The following is a 20999-nucleotide window of genomic DNA, read 5'->3' as shown; positions in this document are numbered from 1 at the left end:
AATGTCACTACCATTGACATTAGTGGTCAATAAATTTGTCTAGTCCCAAATTTGCCACTTGGTATCACCTAGTACTTACTAGATACAACTTATTACAACTTTTTTCTTTGACACCCACATGTGCAAGTCATCTTTGCACATTTGATGAAATTTTAATCAAATGCTTTTTACGTTCTCGTAACAAACCTCCCCTTTGAAATCCTTGCAATCATCCATGATTGCATTGCAATGCGCCAAAGCAAAACAAGCTGTCCTTGAATTTTCCAAAAGGCATCATAGTGCAAGCAAAATTGAACATTGCTCTTTCACCATGCGAATGGCAAGCGCTTGCTGAAAATTTCTAGCTAGTATAAGTATAATATAAGACTCATAAAGAATCTAAGTCAGCTCCTAGAAGTTCATAAAATGCATTTCCTATTAGTATATCTCAATTGTTCTAGCCAAACAACCATAGCAAAGCATAAATGGAGCATAAACATGACTGAACTATCAATGGCATTCATAAATCATGTTGCTGTCCACAAAACCAGTTGAATACTAGTGAAAACTGATGATCTTCATTGAAAACCAACAACTAATATCAGTCTACATTAAATAGTGACCTCATGGTAGACATACTGCTGGCATAGTACCTTGGATGCATGCTGAATACATCCGAGATCCACAATATACGAGAGCTGTCCATCACTGGAGGAGTGGCAGTGCTACCTCCCCTTTGAGCATCAGGCAATGCTTTGAACCCTTGCTCTGCTAAACCTAACTCAACCTTATCCAACATGGGCTCTAATTGAAAAGCCTCGAGGTATAGTTGCAACAAATTGAGGATGTTCTAGCAAGTCATCCTGTTCCATCCACTTACCATCCATTGGTGAATACTTTTGAAACTTCACCAAATATCTTCTTGAAACTTTACCTGTGATCTTTCTCTCTTTATGTGCCAAAATCTACTTGTGCATCAAAATCTTATCCACTTCCTCAACCTCTGGCTGAATTTCAGCAAATATATTCTTGGTCACAATACCATGAAAAGGCCTCAACAAGCTCACATGAAAGGCACCTTTGCAAATTGCAAAGCATGTCTATTGCGATCAATTGTCTTATTCTGCTTCTCTTGAGACCTTTGAAGAGTATACTTAGCCTTTGCATAGGCTGCATCCATATTTTCCTTATATAGATCAGCCTCAAATATCTTGTCCTTTGTGTGTAAAGTAGGGGGCGTTTTCTTGTCGCCTTCCACAACCTCAAATGGAGCTTTGCTAGTGGAACTATGCATGTTGTTATTGTGTACAAACTTTAGCAAAGACAAATACTACTCCTGTTGTGACTTATGCTCAGATGCATAGCATCTCAAGAGGTCAAACATAGTAGAATTTGCCTCTTTTGATTGATCATGTGTTTGCGGATGGAAGGACAAAGAAGATTCTAGCATGGTACCCATATTTTCAAACATTCCCGTCCAAAAAAAATTGGTCATTTGAGGGTCTTGATCATTGATGATCGACTTTGGCATGCCATGATACTTCAATACATATTGCAAAAATAAGCATGCCATATGATCAACCTTTGTCTTCTTCCTCATTGGAATGAAATGGGCTTTCTTACTGAACATGCAAATAATGGTTTATATCCCATCATCCCCTATAGGTGTTTGAGGAAGCTCAAATATAAATTTCATAGCAATGCTTTATCAAGGCCTATTTGAAATAGGCAAGGGGTGCAATAAACCGTGTATCCTTTGCCTATCATACTCTACTTTCTGATATATGATGTGTCATGGGGATGTGAAATTTTTGGGATGCTATAATCTTGCTAGTAATATTCGTTTAAGTTAATAATCAAATGGGCAAGCTTGTTAAGCACATGTGTTGCACATGAGAGTTATTTCATGGTATTAGGCCAAGCCCTCAAGGATGTAGTGGGTTTGAAGGGCAAAAGTTGTGCCAAGTTATGCTAGTTGGGTTTTCTGGTTTTCAATTGGTGTCAGTTTTGATCCTAGGACAATTATTTGGCCATTAAGTATCAGTGGTGGTGACACTAGGGACTAGGCATTAATTATTTTATTAATGCTAATTTAAGGGTCAATAGAGGTTAGGGACTACTCAAGGCTACAAATGGCCTAGCCAATTTATTTATGGATGAGCACATTTAATTTTGTGTAGGATCAATAGGGCTGAAATTATTTTTCAAAATTAATATCTTAAAATTAATTAAATGGTTGGATAATACTGAAAAATGGGCTTAAAGGGCTGAAATTATTTTTTAGAATTAATTTTTGAAAATTAATTTAATGGTTGGATATTACTGAAAAGTGGGCTTAAAAGGCTGCCACTTGGCACAAATATCCATGCAACTGAGGAACACGTTTTTTTGGGCTGGTTTGTGCCATTCAGTCTATTTAGCTTGCAAGGGAGAGGAAGGAGGTGTTGTTGGTTTGATTTGCAGTCATTGGAGGACCTTCTGAGATGGTCAACAATAGGAGAAGACCATTTAGGAGTAGGCAACAGTAGTTCGAGCCCTCCTAGGTAGATGTGATAGCAGTTAGGGGCTAGTGATAGCATTTATTGCTCTCTTGGCATTAGGCATGTGCATTAAATGCAGTCTGATAGAAGCAGTAATCCGATTTGAGCTCTTTCCCGCATGGGAAATCAAAGAATTCTCTGTCTTGAGCTTTCCCTCAACTTCTATTTGAAGATGTCAGCATTTCTCAGCCATTCTTAGTAGATCTTATCGAAATTTGGTGGGTTGCAGGGAGAATTCTATTGTAAATCCTAAATTTTTGCAAAAATCTGGGTTTACCAACCACCTTGGGATCTGTGCTAATCAAGGGCATGGTATACTAAAATCAGCACTTGAAATTTAGAAAATTGTCACGGATTTTAGATGCTAGCTCGTCCATTGTAAATTTGGGAAAGCTATTGGCGATTGGGGTTTCATTAGAGGAAGTGTTGGGTGAAAATCACGGGGAAATTGGTCTGAAGTGCTTGCTAAATTGTTTGTACAGCAAGGGGCTTTTGGGTTAGCAAAGGAGATTTTGGAATCTCAGCTTGTACTCGATCCATTAGCAAGCAATTCAAGTTAAATAAATACCGCAAGGGGTGCCAATTTTGGGGCCAATAGGGTGTCCAATGTCCAAGATTGTTAAGGTAAAGTGTGCATTTCAATTTATAGTCTTTAATTAATTGTTGTAATTAAGTGCTTGATCAGGTATTACCACCCTCTCGGAGAAGGAAGACTCGTATCATGAGGACATGTATTTTTGAAACCTCACTTAACATGTGGATTAATATTTAATCATATGATTAAGTAAATGTTGCATATGCGAGATCCAATTGGGGTTAAAGTAAATTTACAAGTGTAGGACCCGAGAAAATCATGAGATGTCAAAGGCAAAAGCTGCTATAAGGTATGTTGCACATGTACTTAGTGACACGAGATGTGGCGTTAAATGCTACCTAACACCGATCTAATGGTCAAAGATGACACAGAGAGACTCCGGAGTGGAAGATGCCTAGCCAACTTAATTATTGGCCAGTCAGATTATTTTTTTGGGCACCAAAATAACTATTAGATTAATTTTCAGTAATTAAAGACTGAAAATTAATATTCCATGATAGATAATGTTGGAAAAACCATTTGGGAAGGCTGCCACTTGGCAAAATTTCCCATGCAGGTTAGTAAAAGGTTGAAGAAGAGGAAAAATGAGATTATTCTTGCTGTAGCAAATGTGGGAGAGTTGTGAGCAGCCATGGCCAGCCTATTTTTAGCCACTGCAGCCAGCCACGAGTGAGTTTTGAGGAGGGGATTGCAAATTGGGACCTGCCACAACTGGGCAATTGCATCCAGTACAAGGTGACGGCTAATTTGGATGTCTCAGTTATAGGCGACAACATTTAATGCTGTTGTGGCAGGGCACCAGCTGCATTTGACTGATTTTCAGTTGTTTTTCTCCACAAAACTCTGAATTTTCTCTCTCTATAGCTTTCTCTCTTGTCTCCCAACCATTTCACAGCCTTGCTTTGACGATCTCAGCATTTGGACCCTTGGAGGTTGAGAAATTGCAAATTTCTTTGTTGCAAATCCTAATTTATAGTAGAAATTAGGGTTTAGCAGCAACCTAGGGAAGCGGGCCGGAAATTGGAAGCTCCAAGACTTGGATTTTTCTGGGCCGAAGGCGAATTTCAGCTAAATTTAGGTGGAGGAGTAAATTTGGGGCATTTCCATCGTCTATGAAGTGGGTGTAAGTGCTCGAATCAATGGGAAAAACAGATTGAAGACTTGCTGGTCACTTTGGACAGCAAGGGGAGCTTGGATTGCGAAGGGGATCAGGAGAATCCCATTGTAAATGAACTTCTTCTTCAATAAAGCTAAAGAAATACCGAAAGGGGTGTCAATGTTGGGGCCAATCAGGTGTGCATTTTGCAAGATCGGTAAGTAAATTTGTAATCTCAGATTTGCATTTATTGTTTTCAGTTGTAATTAAGTTGTAATCAAAGATTTACCACCCATCCACGGAAGAAAGGCTAGTTTCATCTGGTTTTATGATTCCATTGTCGGAACACCACTCAATCCTTTGATTGGGTATGTGCGCCGCACTTGATTGCAAGCCAAAGTTTTGTGCTACTACTATTTTTGTGCTCAGCTGAGTAATTACAACAAGATGTCTTCATACAGTGAGATGGAATCAAATAGTGATGATGCCTCTTAGTATGGACATTGACATGGGGAAGCAAGAAATGCATTGCTTGATCTTGGACAAGGTTCACATGATGGATAACAAGCTGAAAAGGTTATTGTTGGACAATATGGTCTATGATCTGATTAAATGTGGCATGAGCATTCCTAAGTCCAAAAGGCATGACAAGAAGCTCATACAACCCAAAAGATATCTTCAAGGCTATCTTAGGCAAATCTTCCGGTCTAATGTGAATTTGATGATACTCACTTTCAGATCAATATAGTTGAATATAGTTGCCCCATGCAATCTATCCATAATACTTGAACCATCCTTTTTGAACTAACAACAATGGAGAACAAAAGGGAGATGAGCCGATTGAATTAGCCTTTTTTCAACAACTCATTTAGGAAGGCTATCTCTAGGCATAAGTTCTATGCCATGTTCTTCTCGTCTTTCAGGCAGTAGTTGCCTTGAAAGTGACTACGAGAAGCATACATTTTCAGAAATGAAACGTGATCCATCTTTAACTTAGGCAAATGTTTACAACATTTTTATTATCAGCCTCATCCTTAGTGAAAACTAAATACGTAGAAATGTGATTTTTCATTGCATTAGAAATGGTAGCAGAGCCAATACATCGGGGAGCAGTTTGCCTTTGAACTTTACATCTTAGGTATGGGCCTTGTCCTTATGCTGAGTAAGGATCACTTAAGCATGTGAATCAATGATTGCATGTATATGATGGCACCAAGCCATACCAAGCAAGAGATCACAACCCTCAAGTGATGCAATGAAAAACTCTTTGCTGTATACATATCCTTGAACATGCAAGTGAAGCTTCCCAATGAGCAGTGTGACAGGCTTTGCATGGCCCTTGCATGCCATACCAACTTTTCTCATGGGCCCATCTCATCCTTTTTGATGCCTAGATGAGTTGCTTTGTTGATGGAGATAAATTTGGCTCGTACCCTGTTATCAAAGAAGATCTGCCCCATGCTCTGCATGACTCGGTAGCATCATCATTGGGCTGATCACTAATCACGTGGCATCAATCCATTGATGTGTTGGGCTTCCCTTGCCCTTGGGATCTCCCTAATTTTTGGATTTTCCAGCTTGCTACATATTGGGATGGTCCTAACCATATGACCCGTGTGTTCACAAACAAAGCATTTATTTGCAGCTCTTAATTCCCTATGTTGTGTAACCAATTTCTTGTCCTTTCCTTGTTGCTTTGACCTCTTTTTAGCCTGATTTTCAAATCTGCCCCTTTTCTCAGCCTTTGACAACTCGTTATTTGACTTCTCGCCTCACTGACTTAGAAGTCCAAATCTTTCTCACATAGCAATGCATTAGTTGTAGTAGTAGTTTCTATGAGCTGAGTCATACTAGACACCATGGATTTAATGCAAAATTCTTTGATTCCTTAGTGGCTCTTACTTCTTTTGGATTACAATTGAGCAGACCTCTCTTCATGGGTTTTTGGCTCGCCTGGTTGCACAACACATATAGTATCTACTGTTTTCAATTTTTGGTAACCTCAAAGTGTCCTTATCTATGCAACCAAGTGTGCTGGTAATCTTACACTTTTTGTGTTTGTCAAGCTGTTGGCATTGGACTATTTGGAATGCATTTGTTTTGATTCCTAATATGTAGTGCACAATCATATCGGCTATTTGAGAGGTCTTCTTTAATGGTAGTTGAGCACCATCAGGTATCCGGGTTCTCTAAGTGGTGATGATTTGGCTTCTTGGAATGTTTTCGGCTTTTAAATTACCATATTTGACATCTAATAGTCTTGTGACTTTTGTACTTTTCATACTTTGTAATTAATGTAATTACCCTTAAGAAAAAAAAGATGAAGTCTGGAGTACTAGATTCATTATTGCTTGATGAAAACTTATTTTTTTGTAAAGCCATCAATGCTATGAGGATATTGTTAAAAGTGGCAGAACCATATCCTTGCTGGGCAATATTTATGGCTTATTATGTCGTCCAAAGGAAGATGGTTCTGAGATTGGTAAAACAAGAGTGGCAATGAAAACATGACTGAAGGAACTGTATAAATCATTCAAGTGTGTCATGGGGACTTGCAAAAGGCATGGTCCGCAGCAGATGCCAAATCGGTCACAGCCAAGACATGGTCAACAGACCTAGATACAAACAAAGGATAGAGGCTGCTAGCCTTGGCACCTTGAGCAACAATTATGTCTGAGGTGCTAGCAACAGATTCATGTATGATGGGCTCATTGCTAGGCCAACCTAAACACACGAATCCTTCTTTCTTTCTACAGCACTTTTAGTTAAATGTAAACTGTACAATGATCAGAATAAGTAGAGAACTAGTAAATTTTCATACTTTTTTTAGTTCTGTTTCTCACTTATTAACAGACTTGCTTGCAGAGGAAATTTCGCTGCATCGTTCTAACAGACGGATCTCACTTGTGAACAGGCTGCAAACAATATGATTGAGTTGAAGGATAGAGAAAACAATGAGCTTGTGGAAAAACTAGCAGAACAACGTAAGAAAGTTTTAGAAAGTCAGGAGAAGACTCATAAATTTGAGGCAGATATTTTGATGCTGCGAAGAGCTCTTGAACAGAGCTTGACACGTCTTAATAGGATGTCATCAGATTCAGATTATTATGTTGACAGGTGTGCTTTTAATATGGCATATTATGTATTACATATGGCCGCATACTAATCAAATTTTCTAGTTCCTAAGCACTTCGTATTGAGTTTCTTGTGTGTGTACATGCAATACACGTTTAGGTGTGCACTTGTTCATCAAACTCAAACCGTAGAAACTTCCATTAAGATCATGTACTGATCATACATTAAAGTTTTTTAATGGCAGGCGGATCGTCATCAAATTACTGGTGACATACTTCCAAAGACAGCAAAGCAAAGAGGTAAGCATTGGTCTTCCAAATTTAGTTGGAGCTTAACACATTTGATGATTTTGCATAGATATAAATTGTAGGCTGTTTAAGGTTGAGTGGTGCACAGATATGAATTTTAGGCTGTTTATGGGATATTCTTGCAATTACTCAGTGAACCTTGTGTTATGCGGTCTTTCTCGGCAATCTTTGGAGATGACTTTGGTGAATGTCTCATTTTCTTTGTAGGTGCATTGTTTTTTTTGCAAATAAAGTGTGGCTAATTATATTACTTCAGAAAAAAGCTGAACACATAGAAGTGCTCATGCTCAACAGGCCAAGCTGGAGCTGGTGAAAGTCACAGATACATCATACATACAAGCCTCTCAAGGTGCTCTGGGGGGGATAGGGGCAAGAACCCGTGGAAGGGGGGGGTGTATCGCCATCTGGGGTTGCTTGCCTGAATCACGAACAGGTCCTGGCCGCCCCAAGTGCGCATGAAATGACCTCGGAGCTCCTGACAAGCCCTGGACTCGATCCCATCGGCCTCGAAGGGAGTGGATGATGGAGGTCCAGAGCTTTGCTAAGGTCGCCTGTATTGAAGGTCTCTCTTTGCCGAAAGCCATCTGACACCATGCCTTCCAGATATGCTAACTAGTAAGACTCCCTATGATTTCCCATACCTTAGAGCGGTCTGCTGTGGACTCCAGTACCTGGCGGATGGGTAGAGCCTTTAAACCACCACTGCGCACGACCTTGCCTCGATAATGAATATCGTATTCTACATCCCGGCCTCATACAGAAGGTGACGGCCGTGGCTGACCGCCTGCCAGTAGAAAGCACTCCAAGAGATACATCCAAGGCTGGGTGCTATGCAGCGCAGGATGCGGGATACTCCTCTCCACACGAGCTGTGCCGCCTCACATGACCAAAGGTAGTGCTTTGGGGTTTACATAGACTGATGTGTGCGGCACTTACAAACTCCCTTCTTCTGCATCTGGGCAAGCCAGCTTCCCACCGCCAAGCCTCCATGTGCCACCAACCATAAAAAATACGATACTCTCCTTGGCCTCCAGCTGTCCCATAGAGGGCACCTGAAGGTCCGTTGGAACGGCTCCGTAATGTTGTGCTCTGCCCAGTGCCTGCTGCGTGACGGCGCCCAATCCATGTCTTCCTGCATCAGTATGTGTTTGCCAATCCTGGCAGTGTATTCCAGGAACCTCGGTGGCTGCTTGGCAACCGCAGTGGCTGGCCAAAGCCACTCTCCCGGATCCCACTCTAGCTTATCAAGTGGCATTTCTTCCTAGATCCAGAGGCGCCACTCTCTGAGCTCCTGCCAAAAGACCAAAGGGTCGAGCCACCATGTCTTCCGTTGAAGACCAACCATCTAGATCCTCTTCCATTAAAGGACAGCTATCCCCTTGTCCTGCTGTCCTCTATCAAGAGCCAGCCGCCCCCCCTCCTGCACTGTGAAAAAGGTGCCAGGTGGAGCGCCACCCACTCTTCCTGCCACTTGTAGGGGGATACCTACTGGTGAAAACCTATTGGCCCATACCTCCCCGGGCTCAATCGGCTCTGGGATCGGGGGAGCAAGCCACTCCTGAGGTATCGCTGCGTCTATCTCCCTTCTCCTCAGATCCACTCCTTGCTGGCAGCCTGATACTTGCTTCAGCACCTCCTCATCCGCCATCCTGTACACCTCCCGCCATGTCTTGATGGTACAAGCCGAGCCAGCCTCCCAACCAGCCCACTGGATGTGGGGGTGCTCGCCAATCTCTGCCCCTTCCCGATCCGTGACCTGGGGGTTCCAAATCACTGGCTGATGGTCTATCCCCTCCTAGCAGCCTTGGGGGGCTTTGGATTAGGGCCTTACGGAGGCCCTGCCACATGCAGAGCAAGCTGTGTAGAAGGGGTGATGTGGGGGGGGGATTGATCTCGGCTGACGTGAAGATCCATCTTAAGGACAACCTCCACTCACCGCCAAGCCTCGGTCTTCAGTCCTGAAGACTCTACTGCAATAGGACCTTCCAGGTCTGCCCTTCCGGTGTGAGGCCGCGGATAACTAGCTTGCCGAGGAGGGCCATAGTCTGATACTCTAGGTCTATGATCCCAAGCCCTCCCTCTGATCGATGTCGTATAATGGTCGCCCATGCCACTTTGGCCCTTGAATCCCTAGAGCCGTCTGACCCGGACCAAAGGAAATTCCGCACTAGGCGGTGAAGCTGCATTATGCAGGAGGAGGAGAAGCACCAACACAAGGGGATGTACCACGCCATCGTTGGGACTTGGTTAACTACTAGGGCTCGGCTAGCTAAAGTGAAAGGCGAGCCGTGCTCTAGTAGGTTAGCTTCCTCCGAATAGAATCGAGGATTGGAAGAAACCGTTGGGCGGGAGTGACGTCGAGTCCAACCTGGAACCCTAGGTACCGGACGGTTTGTCCTTTGCTCACCCATCTAAATCCCAGGTGGACGTCCCAGTCTGTGCTAGAGTCCGGATCTGTTAGGAAACCAACCGACTTTCGCCAGTTGATTTTTTCTCCCGCTGCAGAATAGAACATCTGAAGAGCCAACCTCACTCTCTCCAGCATCAACTCGTCGTTCTCTTTGTAGAGCGCTGTATCATTTGCATACTCCGAGTCTAACAACTCGGTCTCCTCTCTAATTGGAAGTCGAAGGACACGTAACCCATTCACACGTGACCTGAGGAAGTGAGACATCGCCTCTGCAAAGAGAAGGAACAGGTGTACGGGGCTAGGGGGTAGCCCTGTCCAACCGATCTCTCCAGCCGAAACTCCTCCCCTCGCCTCCCTTCTATGAGAACCCTGCTGGTGGCCGATCTATAAAGTGCAGAGACCCCGGAAATCCAAGCCTAGGGGAAACCCAACATCACCATTGTGCCCTTCAGGAAATCCCAGTCCACCCTGTCATAGGCTTTCTCAAAATCCAAGAGTAGTATGGCCAGAGTCTGCCCAGTGTACTGAGCCCACTCTATCACCTCAAAGAAGGTGAATACATTGTCCAGGACGCTCCTATCCTAGACAAAGCCTGTATGTGTGTCATGGATGATGTCTGGAAACAAGGGGCGTAGTCGCCTACCAATCATCTTTGCTAGTGCCTTATAGGCCATTGACAATAAGGTGATTGGTCCCCACTGGGAAAGCTCCAACCGGTCTCCCCCTTTTGGGGAGAAGACTGATAAGGCCTACGGATAGACTCCTTGGCATTTGTCCTGAAGTGAAAATCTCTTGAAAGGCCATCAGTAGGGGGTCCTTCACCACGTCTTAGAAGGTAGTGAAGAAAGCCTTAGAGAGGCTATCCTCTCCCTGGCATTTCTGCCTGTCCTGTGTATGGAAAGCCTCCTCTAGTTCCTTCTCTGTGAAGAGGGCTAGGAGCGACCATCCCATCTGCTCTGTGACGAGGGACGAGATGTTATCCCAGACCTGCTGTCTATATCGAGTCCTCTGGCTGAGGCTGTCTCCTGTTGGAAGAGGCGACTATAGTAGTCGGTGGCAATCTCCATCACCTCCTCTGGGCTAGAAAGGGTCCTCCCATACTGATCTCGAAGGCTACGTATCTACTCTCCTGAGGTGCGAGGCTGGAGCACTTGAAAAGCTCCTTGCACATCGTGTCCCCCTTCCGCGCCTAGAAAGCTGTTGAGGTGCAGAAAGAGAACTCAGAGCGCCTTTCCTCTAGGCTAGCAATGGCTGCTCGCGCACGCACCTTCTGTGCGTGGAGAGTGGGATCCCTTGGTGCCCCCTGTAATAATCTTTGCATGGCTGCAAGGTCCTGCTGGAGTGCTCTCTCCTCCCAGCTCTGCTGCCTGGCCTGTATGGCTACCTCTTGGCAGATTGTGCTCGACTCAGGTAGGGCCTCTGCAACCTCCTCTGCGATTTGGCCCCTCTTGCCCCACTCTCTCATCCAAATCCGCTCTATCTGTCTCGTCACCTCCTCCCTCCTGTAGATCGAGTCAGGGATTCCGACAAGATTGTGTATCTAGGGCAGATGCTGAGGGATCTAGTGTCAGGAGAACCGAGCAATGATCGGATAACGTGGTGCCCGCCAACTGCCCAATCTGGCCTCCACGAGAGCCTCTCCACTCTCCCACATAAAACCTATCCAACCTCTCCAACAGGACTCCACCTAGCCGCGTGTATCCCCAAGAGAAGTCCAGCGACCTCTGCCTCCTTTGGAAGGCAGGATCTCTCCAAGGATTGCGTGCTCCTACTGCTAGTAGAAACACCTCCCATGCCTCTTGGTCCTCCCCGGCCATGCCCTGGTAGTTTCTCCCTCTGCCCTGCTGGTCCTCCAAAGCCTCTAGGTTGTTGAAGTCTCCTCCAACAATCCAGGAGTCCACCTTTGGGAGTCCTTCTGCGATCTCCACCTGGAATCTGTTGCGTGCCCTGAACCTCCGTAGGGGCATAGATATTAAGGACTCTAAGGCACAAGTCCCCAATATCCAATCTGATCCATAGCACCCTCCCTGCCACTATCGTCTCGTGGTCTCGAGAATAGGCGGTAAGACTCGGACCAATAGAGGTGCATACGCCTCCACTCCTACCATGGGCACCTATGGCGTGCTCCCAATAAGTGTGTGAGCTGCCTAGGAGTATCTTCCCTACCTGCTGGGCCTAGGTGGGGGTGAGCTTGTGCTCCTGAAGAAGTAAGATGTCGATCCGTCCGGCAAGGGCAGGCTGCAACTCCTGTCGAATAATCAATTTCTTGGAACCACGTCCTCACCGTAGTGGAGGCTATTCACATTCTAGGATGGAAGGTGTAAGCTCATGGGGAAACCTGTGATTGGCCGAACAGGCATCTGTTCGGTGTGGAGGTTGTTGATGAGGAGGAGCTATGAGGCATGGAGGTACGCTTTGCCGCTGGTCTGGATGGCGAGCTCCATTCCGCCGTGGTGGCCCTCGGCCGGACCATAGGGGTGATTGAAGTTCCAGGTGGTACTATCAATGCATCTATCAGCCATGCTGAGAGTCGAGACTCTGTGCACTGGTAGAAACGGGCCGCCTGTGCTAGAGGCCACTCGATCACATCTCTCTGAGCTCTCCACTGTGGAGGGCCTCGAAAGATAATGCTCAGGTGAGTGACTTGGCACCAGCCCCCTAGTTAATGTCCATCATGCAGCCAGACCATTGCTGTGTAAACAATGCTAGTCCTTCTTCTCCCATCCACTGGGAGGTGTGGTCTGCCACCTGACTGTTCAACTCTTCCTTTATTAGTATTGTTGTGCACTCCCGTGAGTGAGAGGATTGAAGAAAAAAAGCATAGTTTGGTCCATTCGGTGGTGCTAGTAGATGGACCTTGCCCCTCCTTGACTTACGAACTGCAAAGATCCCCACCTCTAGAGGTAGTGGGAACTCTCCACGCTCCGCAACTCTCAAGTAGGACTATGGGCCACTGCGGAAGAACTCCTGTGGCAACATGTGTGCTTGTCTCGGGAAAGTGTGACAGGCGGCAGGGGTGGATGAGCTGGTGGCTATATGGGAGGGGGAGGATTGTTGGTGCAAAGAGGATGTAGGCGTGTGTGGCTCATCACCTCCTGTGGGAGGAGGGGGGATGGGTTTGGGGGGACATCGCCTGAAGCAAGTGCATATCACGGGGGTGCTCGGTACGGGAGGTGGTGGGGGGAAGGATGATCGAGAGATGGTGGGATGGACGGAATTACATGGCGGGTGTGGGGGGGGGGGGGTTTGGTGGTCCTGGAATTAGGCTGCTGTGGGCCAGGGTCAGTGGGGGGGAGGCATGGGATGTGGGAGGCGGTGGGTGTGTGGACTTTGAAGAGGTAGTCTGTGGCGCGGGTGGTGGATGTGGAGGGGTGCGGTCCTGCCAGGTGGGGCGGGAAGGGGGGGCTGTGGAGTGCTCTGTGAGGGGGTGTCTCACGCCCACCTGCTCCCTGCTGCCGAGGCTGGGTCTGAGACGCTGGCTGTGCCCCCCCTGGTGTCCACCGGCGGGCCTGTCGGCGGAGCCACCTTGGCTCCGAAACGTGGGCAACCTGCTGCCTGATGCCCAAAGTCGTGCCAGTGTAGGCACTGCCCTGGCTGCCCCGTCACAATGACCTGGTGCCTAAAGGAGTGCCGCCCGCCTCAATCTCTAGGAACTATGGGATATTCTTGACCTCTTTCACTGCTACCCGTACCTTTGGGACTCCTGTAGCTGTCACTACATCCGCGAAGGACGCGGGAAGGATAGTGCCGAAAAGCCATCCAAAGTCTTCCACCTATTGGCGATACTCAATCGCTAGGCCGGGGAAAAGAAGGGTGACCGGGTGCCGAAGAAACCTATTGTGGAGTGCAAACGCCTCCACAGTAAAGCCCCTGTACCAGGGGACCATGTGTATGACCCCCTTCGTGGACGCGTATGGTGAATTGGCGAGAAACTCGCGAGCTGCGTTCGCCAAGCTGAGCTGGACCATGAATATCCCTTGGCCCAATAGGACCACCTCCTTGATCTGCACTGTGCCGATGCGCAGTGTGGAGTGTAGCTAGTCTCGAAGCTGGGCCCTAGCTGGGGAATGTCCTACTACCTGACCATAAATCGCTGTTTCCATTTGCTCCAGCTCCTTAGCTCGAACGGCTAAGAGCTGTTCCTCAGATAGGACTATGCAGAAGGTGTTTGACTGGGGGGCACTTGTTGAGTGCCCGGGCGTCTGATCAGAGGTTTCCATTGCGCATCCCTATTGAAAAACGTGCCGATCACACTGTTGAACTGCCGGAGGGGGGAGTGTTGCTGCGAATGGAGGAGCAACCGGGGTGGGGTGGGGGTGGTGTGCGATGTTGATGAAGAGGGGGGGGGGGGGGGGTTCTGTTTTCTGACGGTGATGGGGGCACCGGGCGCCACAAAAGATGTTTCCAGACTGAAGTCACGCAGGTGAGGGGGGTGGAGCTGCCAGTTGAAGGGACGGGGGACAGCGCGGGAGTTGGGGGGACTGGGTGTCAGATTTGGGGGGGGCAGAGGGGTCAGAACGGGGTGGACAAACGAAAACGTCAGGTTAGGCGCCTGATTGGGGGTCAGCGTAAGATTTTGGGGGGGGGGGGGGGGGGGGCGCTGGGCATCAGATCGGAACCAGGGTGGAGGGAGGTTGGCGGAAGAGGACTTTCTGGCGGAGCTAGAGCTTTGGGGGGGGGGGGGCGGGGGGCGTGGGGCAGTGTTGCCGGAACCAGCTCGATGGCGCGACAGTTTGGCAGGGGGGAGAGGCCCAAACGCATCACGGGAGGGGACAGGCGGACGGCACGGTTGGGTTGTGGGAGGAGCGCTGTGGCGGGTCAATGGGAGAAACGGGGGTTGCGGGAGTGCGGTGGCAGGTCAGCGACAACGGGCGACGGAGCTTTCAAGAATTACAATCTGTAGGTGCATTATAAAACACATTGTCAAATGATTAATGCAAGCTACAAGCCAAATCTTTTGAGCTTAATGGTGGTCATATCATACCTGTAAATATTCTCTGTCATTGGTGGTAAATATTATCAAGTCATACAGTTATACTTGGCCGCATAGTTTTGCACAGATATCTTGTTTTGATTCTGACAGCTTGTGCATTAAATGAGACTTTATCTAGTTCTGGAAAACATCCTTTCTTGTCTATGTGTTGAGCAGGCTCTGGAGACAGTACCAGGGAATATTGTACCACGTTTACTCTGCGCTTCTCAAAACACTTGCCTGTTGTTGCACACATCCATGAGACTCTTTACCCCTCTAGATAACACTTGCTACCCATTGTGTCAAATAGACTCTAGTGGCAGAGCACCTTGGAGCCATTGAATTACCTTCCGCTCCGCAGATCTGATCCAAGACAAAGATCTAATGAGGTTAGTGATGATAGATCCAGAAGCAGCCACAGTTTTGACACCAAATGACGATGGTGAACCATAGCCTGGGACTCACTTAGGAATTACTCAAAAACCTTTTCAAGGGTTTGATGCTTTTGTTTCTCCAGTTTTTGAAGGCTGGGGAGGAACAGGGTCGAAGCCATGTGAGCAGCCACCCAACAAGCCATTCAATTTTTGGGCCTCCCATAACTTGGAAAGGATAGGAGCTTGCATTTCTTGTGCATGAAGGAGACAAGAAAAAATTCTCTTTCTACACCTTCCGGCTGCCAAAGGCTCTTTCTTCAAGGCTGTTTCTTCAATTGTTGTGCATGGATTCATGGATTGTGATTGGGCTGGTTACTCATAAATTTTTTAAATAGATTGTTTAATGAAGGCTCTTCCTCCAGAGTTATTCAGCTATCTCTACATTTGATACCTGTTAAAACAGGATTTGTTGTCATTGTACTGCCATAGGTTGCTATATCCATTAGGATGAATTTCTGCAACCATGATTTCATATATTTTCTATCAGTCTTTCATTTTGTCATCTTTGCTAAATTAGTTTGCCGATACGACGGTGGGGATTTGTAAAGGCAATCTCATTGGCTCCATGTGGATATGCTTTATTCCATGTTTTGGTCTCATTAGTGTGTTTAAACTCTCACTTATGACAGTTGTTACCCCTAGTCATCTAGGACTCGAGTATCACTAGGGTTAGGGTTTCTTATAACAGCTAAGACATCTTAGGGTTAGGTTTATCTATAAAAGGACACTTTGTGCTACCCTAGCACGTGCACTTTGAAGGGTGGCATCATTCATTGTGGTCTTTTGAGCAGCATGTTTTCATTTTGGCTTTGATTTGTGATTATCATTGTGCTTCAATCCACCCCCCAGTCCCTCCCCAACACACACACACATTGATCGTGCGTAATTGCTTCACACTTGGGCCAATGCTCTTGAAAAGTCTAGTGAATGCTAGGTTGCCCTGGTCCTCCATGTGTAGGTGTGATAGGCTGAAGCCTCCTTACTAGATGTTTCTTCCAAGGCTCGTTGCTTGGAAGGAGACTCTTGACAATGAGCTTAGTCAATAAGGCCTTGCTCTGGCTATTTGGTTGCATGATCCCTAAGCATCCTCGAGATCTTGGTTGTATAATGACATCGCAAAACACCTTTACTCTAGCTAGGCTCCCATCTCCTCTTGATCAAAGAAAGTACCTAGATGACACACTTTAGCTGACCAACGCATGACATGGAGAATACATGTCGCCTAGAGATGAATCTAAGCGACGCTGCCCACACTCCCATGGAATGTTACAGGGCTTGTTGCCTAGGGTTTCATGAGTCCGCCTCGCAACAGAATGTTCGCCGCCGACTAGGATCGACCTGAAATTAGGGTTCCTAGTGGATGAGGTCTCGTGACAGCATTCTAGGGTTGGGACTTGGATATTCCACTTTACGCGGAGGTACCCAAGCCGAAGCAGACCCATGCTGCACTTGGGTCAAAGAGAATGGAAAAAGAGAGTTGGAGAATATGGCATTTGACATGAAGGAAGAAACAGGTTGAAAGTGAAGACACTCAAAAGCTTTCTTCTCACCATAAGGAATGTGAACAAGGAAGGAAAGATGCTAGAGAAGAACTGTCTGAAGAACTATCTGAAATTGAAAAGATAGAACCAGATGGCATACTGCTGGGGAGCAATTTAAAGTTTTCAAGAAATTATTGAGATTTAGAAGTGCCGACCGCATAAGTAAACACAAGAAAGTGCTTGTACATGGTGCTGATAAGTTTGCATGGCCTTGTTTGTGGTGAGAATATGGACTTGGATCAAAGACAATACTTAGATGACACACTTCAGCTGACCAATGCATGACATGGAGAATAGCCAACAAAAAGTGATGTATTACATGGAGAATCACCACTCTCTCTACTAGTGAAAGCCTTATCGAGCTCCAATGAAGCTCTAGTAAAGAAACTTTTTTTTGATGCTCAAAAGAAGAGGTGCCAACTATTGCTATAAAGTAAATGTCAACCCCTACAGGATATCTAAGACATTTCACCGCAATTCTATGGAGGACTTAGGTGAAGTTCTCATGTAGTTGCCATTTGGATTCCCGAGTATCACATACCCAAAATCCATAGGACTTGTGCTAGTTAATTAAGGCGCTTGCTGCTTAGCAAAATTACTCGATGGACGCTACAAACACCCTAAAGTTACTCTCATCCTTGTGTAAATAAATTGTTGTATTATCTGGAAACTCCACATCAAGGAGGTTCTTGAATTGAGTGATGGGTAACATGATGCCTTTGATACCAATGGATCTATTTATCAAGGAACTCATGGGCTTTGCTACAAATAGGAACAAGAAGGGGGCTTTTGGACAGCCTTGTCTCATTGATCTTCGGATATTGAATCTCTCTCCTTTGGCCCCACCTGGTCAGAACCTAGCTGTGAGATAGGAATAAAGAGTTGCAACTCCCTTGGTCCGCTGCCTCCAGAACGAGTCCAGAAGAAAGCTCTTGCATGAAACTTATCCTTTTATTTTTCTTTCCTAATGGCATCAACCTGTGCTCTGGCAATATGCATCTTGTCTGCCACCCATTTGCAATCTGGATTTCTCTCCTCCTCCCTTTGAAGTGGAGCGAATGATGCTCTAGTGGTCCTCTCCCTTTGTAGAGGGCCCTATCTCCTCTTTGAAGAAGGAACTAATCTCGTGGAGGCTATCATCTAAGTTTCTAGCTTCGTGTCTAGTTGAGAGGGGCTTGGATTTCCAAACCCATGCAATCAACTCTCTAAGATTGTCATCATAGAACATGTGCTCAGAATGCGGACATTGGAGTGGATCCTTTGACTCTATAAAAAAGAACTAGCTAAACCAATGAATGATCAGAGAGAGTTGTGCTAGATATGATGCCTACTAGGTCGCCTCTATAACATGCACAATCATCATATAGAATTGATCGGTCTTGGAGAAAGTCCTAGCTCCTCTTGCCCTCTCTCTCCTGGAGAATTGGAATGAGCTTGTAGATTTGGCACACGTTGTGAACCATGAGCATTGCAATTCCTTTGATTTGAAATAAGCAATCCTTCAAGAGGCATGCTCACCTCCTCTAATGGTCTCTATGTATTTGCCTCTCCTATTCTTCGAGGCCTGTACCATGTTTTGTCTCACTAGCCATTCAAGGTATGGATGACCAGTAGACCAATTAGTGCATCCTCTACTCCCATAGAGAGTTGAGATCCACATGGCCATCTTTGGAACCATGATGCCCCATCTGTGTACCATTTGGAACCATTGCACCCCAACATATATGTAAATACCAACGTGTATGCAATTGCTACTTATTAAGTGTAGCTTTGTTTCGGCAAAAGCTTCGTGCATCATTAGGATATCCTCTTTGCCAAGAGGTGGTGCTCATGCATCATAAGAAAATCTAATGATCCTCCACTATGTTTGTGCGAGTCTTGTCTCATAGGACTCGAGGCTGACCAAAAATGTTATCGTCTGAAGCCTCATACATTCCACGAGAGGATCCTCATAGGGTATATCTAAGTTCCTCGGAATGGTGTGGCTTTGCAATCTATGTATGTCTTTGTTGTTTCCTGGCATACACCCTCTCAAATCTCCTCTCTACTAGCTTTGCTACCATATGCAAGGAGGAAAGTCCTCAAAGTATGCATCCCAATCATCCGCCTCTTGTTGCTAGTTCTCGTGAGCTGCCTCCATGTCCGCTCCCTACTGCATCTTAGGGACTTATGATGGAATTAGCTTTGAGGACTCTAGAGAGTATCTATGTATGGGTCCTACTGAGATGGTGTCCAATGATGAAGAACAAAAGGTGTTTTACAAGGTTCTTTTATTTAAGCTCACAAGAAATCCAATCTTCCATATTTTGAGGTGGCCTTGAGTTCCACCGCTAAAAAAAGAAAGTAGTGAGATGGGAAGAACACCATCTAGACCTACTTGTGTAGTGACGAGCAAAGTGTCTTCTTTGCAAGATTGAGACTTAGTTGGCAAAGTGTCCTTAAGGAAAATAGGTATTGTCAACATTACCAATAATCTAGCCATTTAAATGATGAGCATTGAGCACATGAACAGAGGGCAATTGTGCTCTCCTCCACCTTCAAGAGGAGGTCATACTCAAACACTTGTGGCCCATCCATCGTAGCCAGCTGCCCGCACTGATCAATGTAGACATGTTGGTCACATGGCTTCATGATCATCCCCTGGGCTAGGCTACACCACCCTTGAGGGGTTGTTTTGTTTAGTCCGCCACACACATCATGGACTTTGGTCCCTAGGTACTGCTTGCCTCCCTTCAGGATAGATCGGATGGGGCCTTGATTCCTACTTTTGAGTTGCCATATGTATCTAGTATCAACCAGAAGTGGTCAAGCCCACCAAGGTATCTTTTGGTCTAGAGAGTTGTGGAGCATCACACCTCACTTGGTTTAGATGTCTATGACAGATTGAGACACTTTCACTATTCCCAGCTATATATCTTTAGATTCTAGTAGGGTAGGCTCTAGCTTGTATTCACTCTTTCGTTGCACATTCCTACTTTTACTATCCTCCATCTTTAGCTTACCTACTCTTTGGTAGTGGAACCTCATAGTTTTAAGCAAAAATAAACAAAAGCATCTAAAGCATTTTCACGTAAGTAGAGGTATGTATGTTCTATAGTCTCATGTGGTACTTGGGCTTATTGTTTGTGTTTCAATTTGGAACTAACTTCTATAGGGACCAACCGTTTTGATTGGATAGGAGACTTGGATAGTGTTGAGAAAACACTTCTTTAGTTTTCACACTTCATGTAGGGTTTCACACTAATAGCCCCAAGGGCTAGTATCCACGTTTTGGTCACTTATTTTGATTGGCGCCCACATAGTGGTCTGCCACCCTAGACAACTTATGCTTATAAATAGGCAATCACTTCATTCATTCATGACTACCCTTTTCGGTCACCACCACCACTTCAGTCATTCTCCCTCCTCTTCTTCTGTCACTCCGACACTCTTCCACATTGTTGCTTCCCACACCCCTTGTTTCCAGGCATTAGCTTCCTACACCTAGCAACAACATTCTGCAACAACCGAGGACTATCTTCTTACCCCTTGCTCCAGTCCAACACACCCCATGTATTTGCGCTTTGCAGCTTGGGGACTTTCTCTACATCTGGCATCATCACCTGGTTCTTGGCGTAGCCTCTGGGCTGCTCTCCCTGCATTTGACAACTCGGACACTCTAGGATTTGCGTCTTGTTGCCCAAGTCACTTCTTGGCATTAGAGGACTGTGGTTCATTCCCTTGACGGATGGTGATCATTTTCCACATCGCCAACGGCATCAGAGGATTGCGGTTCACTCCCTCAATAGTTGTGCTTCACCTTCTAGTGATTACTTCAATAGTCCACTGCCCGGAGGATTGTGCTTGGCTCCCTTCACTGTGTAGATTTCCAAAGGTGCTGCTAGCTAACTTAGATAGGACAATACAATTATCTTTTGGGCTTTAGTTCCACTGTATCAGCTTTTCTTCTCATAGCATGATTTAGTGTATTATCACCACGTTCTTCTTGTGTTTTTGAGTTTCTCTTCTCTCTCAGTGTTTGCCGTACACACTTTGTTTCTCCCCGTAAA

At 45.8% G+C, this 20999-nt stretch overlaps 1 protein-coding gene across 4 annotated transcripts in view; it reads left to right on the top strand.

The window, feature by feature from the left end:
* The window catches only part of LOC148015627 (uncharacterized), a 214619-nt gene that overhangs the window by 151891 nt on the left and 41729 nt on the right, over positions 1-20999 (top strand). For 3 of the 4 annotated variants that reach the window (XM_087665364.1, XM_087665363.1, XM_087665362.1), the window contains 2 exons: positions 7125-7327; positions 7530-7584. In XM_087665364.1, coding sequence (XP_087521490.1) covers positions 7125-7327; positions 7530-7584 — 258 coding nt within the window. Of the gene's footprint in view, positions 1-7124; positions 7328-7529; positions 7585-7726; positions 7748-20999 lie in introns of those variants that run through there. The other variant, XM_087665365.1, reaches the window with a different exon arrangement.

Source organism: Lygodium microphyllum, chromosome 24, assembly GCF_053477565.2.
Source record: "Lygodium microphyllum isolate KBCC chromosome 24, Lygodium_microphyllum_v1.1.10, whole genome shotgun sequence".
In the NCBI taxonomy this organism is placed as follows: domain Eukaryota; kingdom Viridiplantae; phylum Streptophyta; class Polypodiopsida; order Schizaeales; family Lygodiaceae; genus Lygodium; species Lygodium microphyllum.
This window is presented reverse-complemented; position numbering and strand designations above follow the sequence as displayed.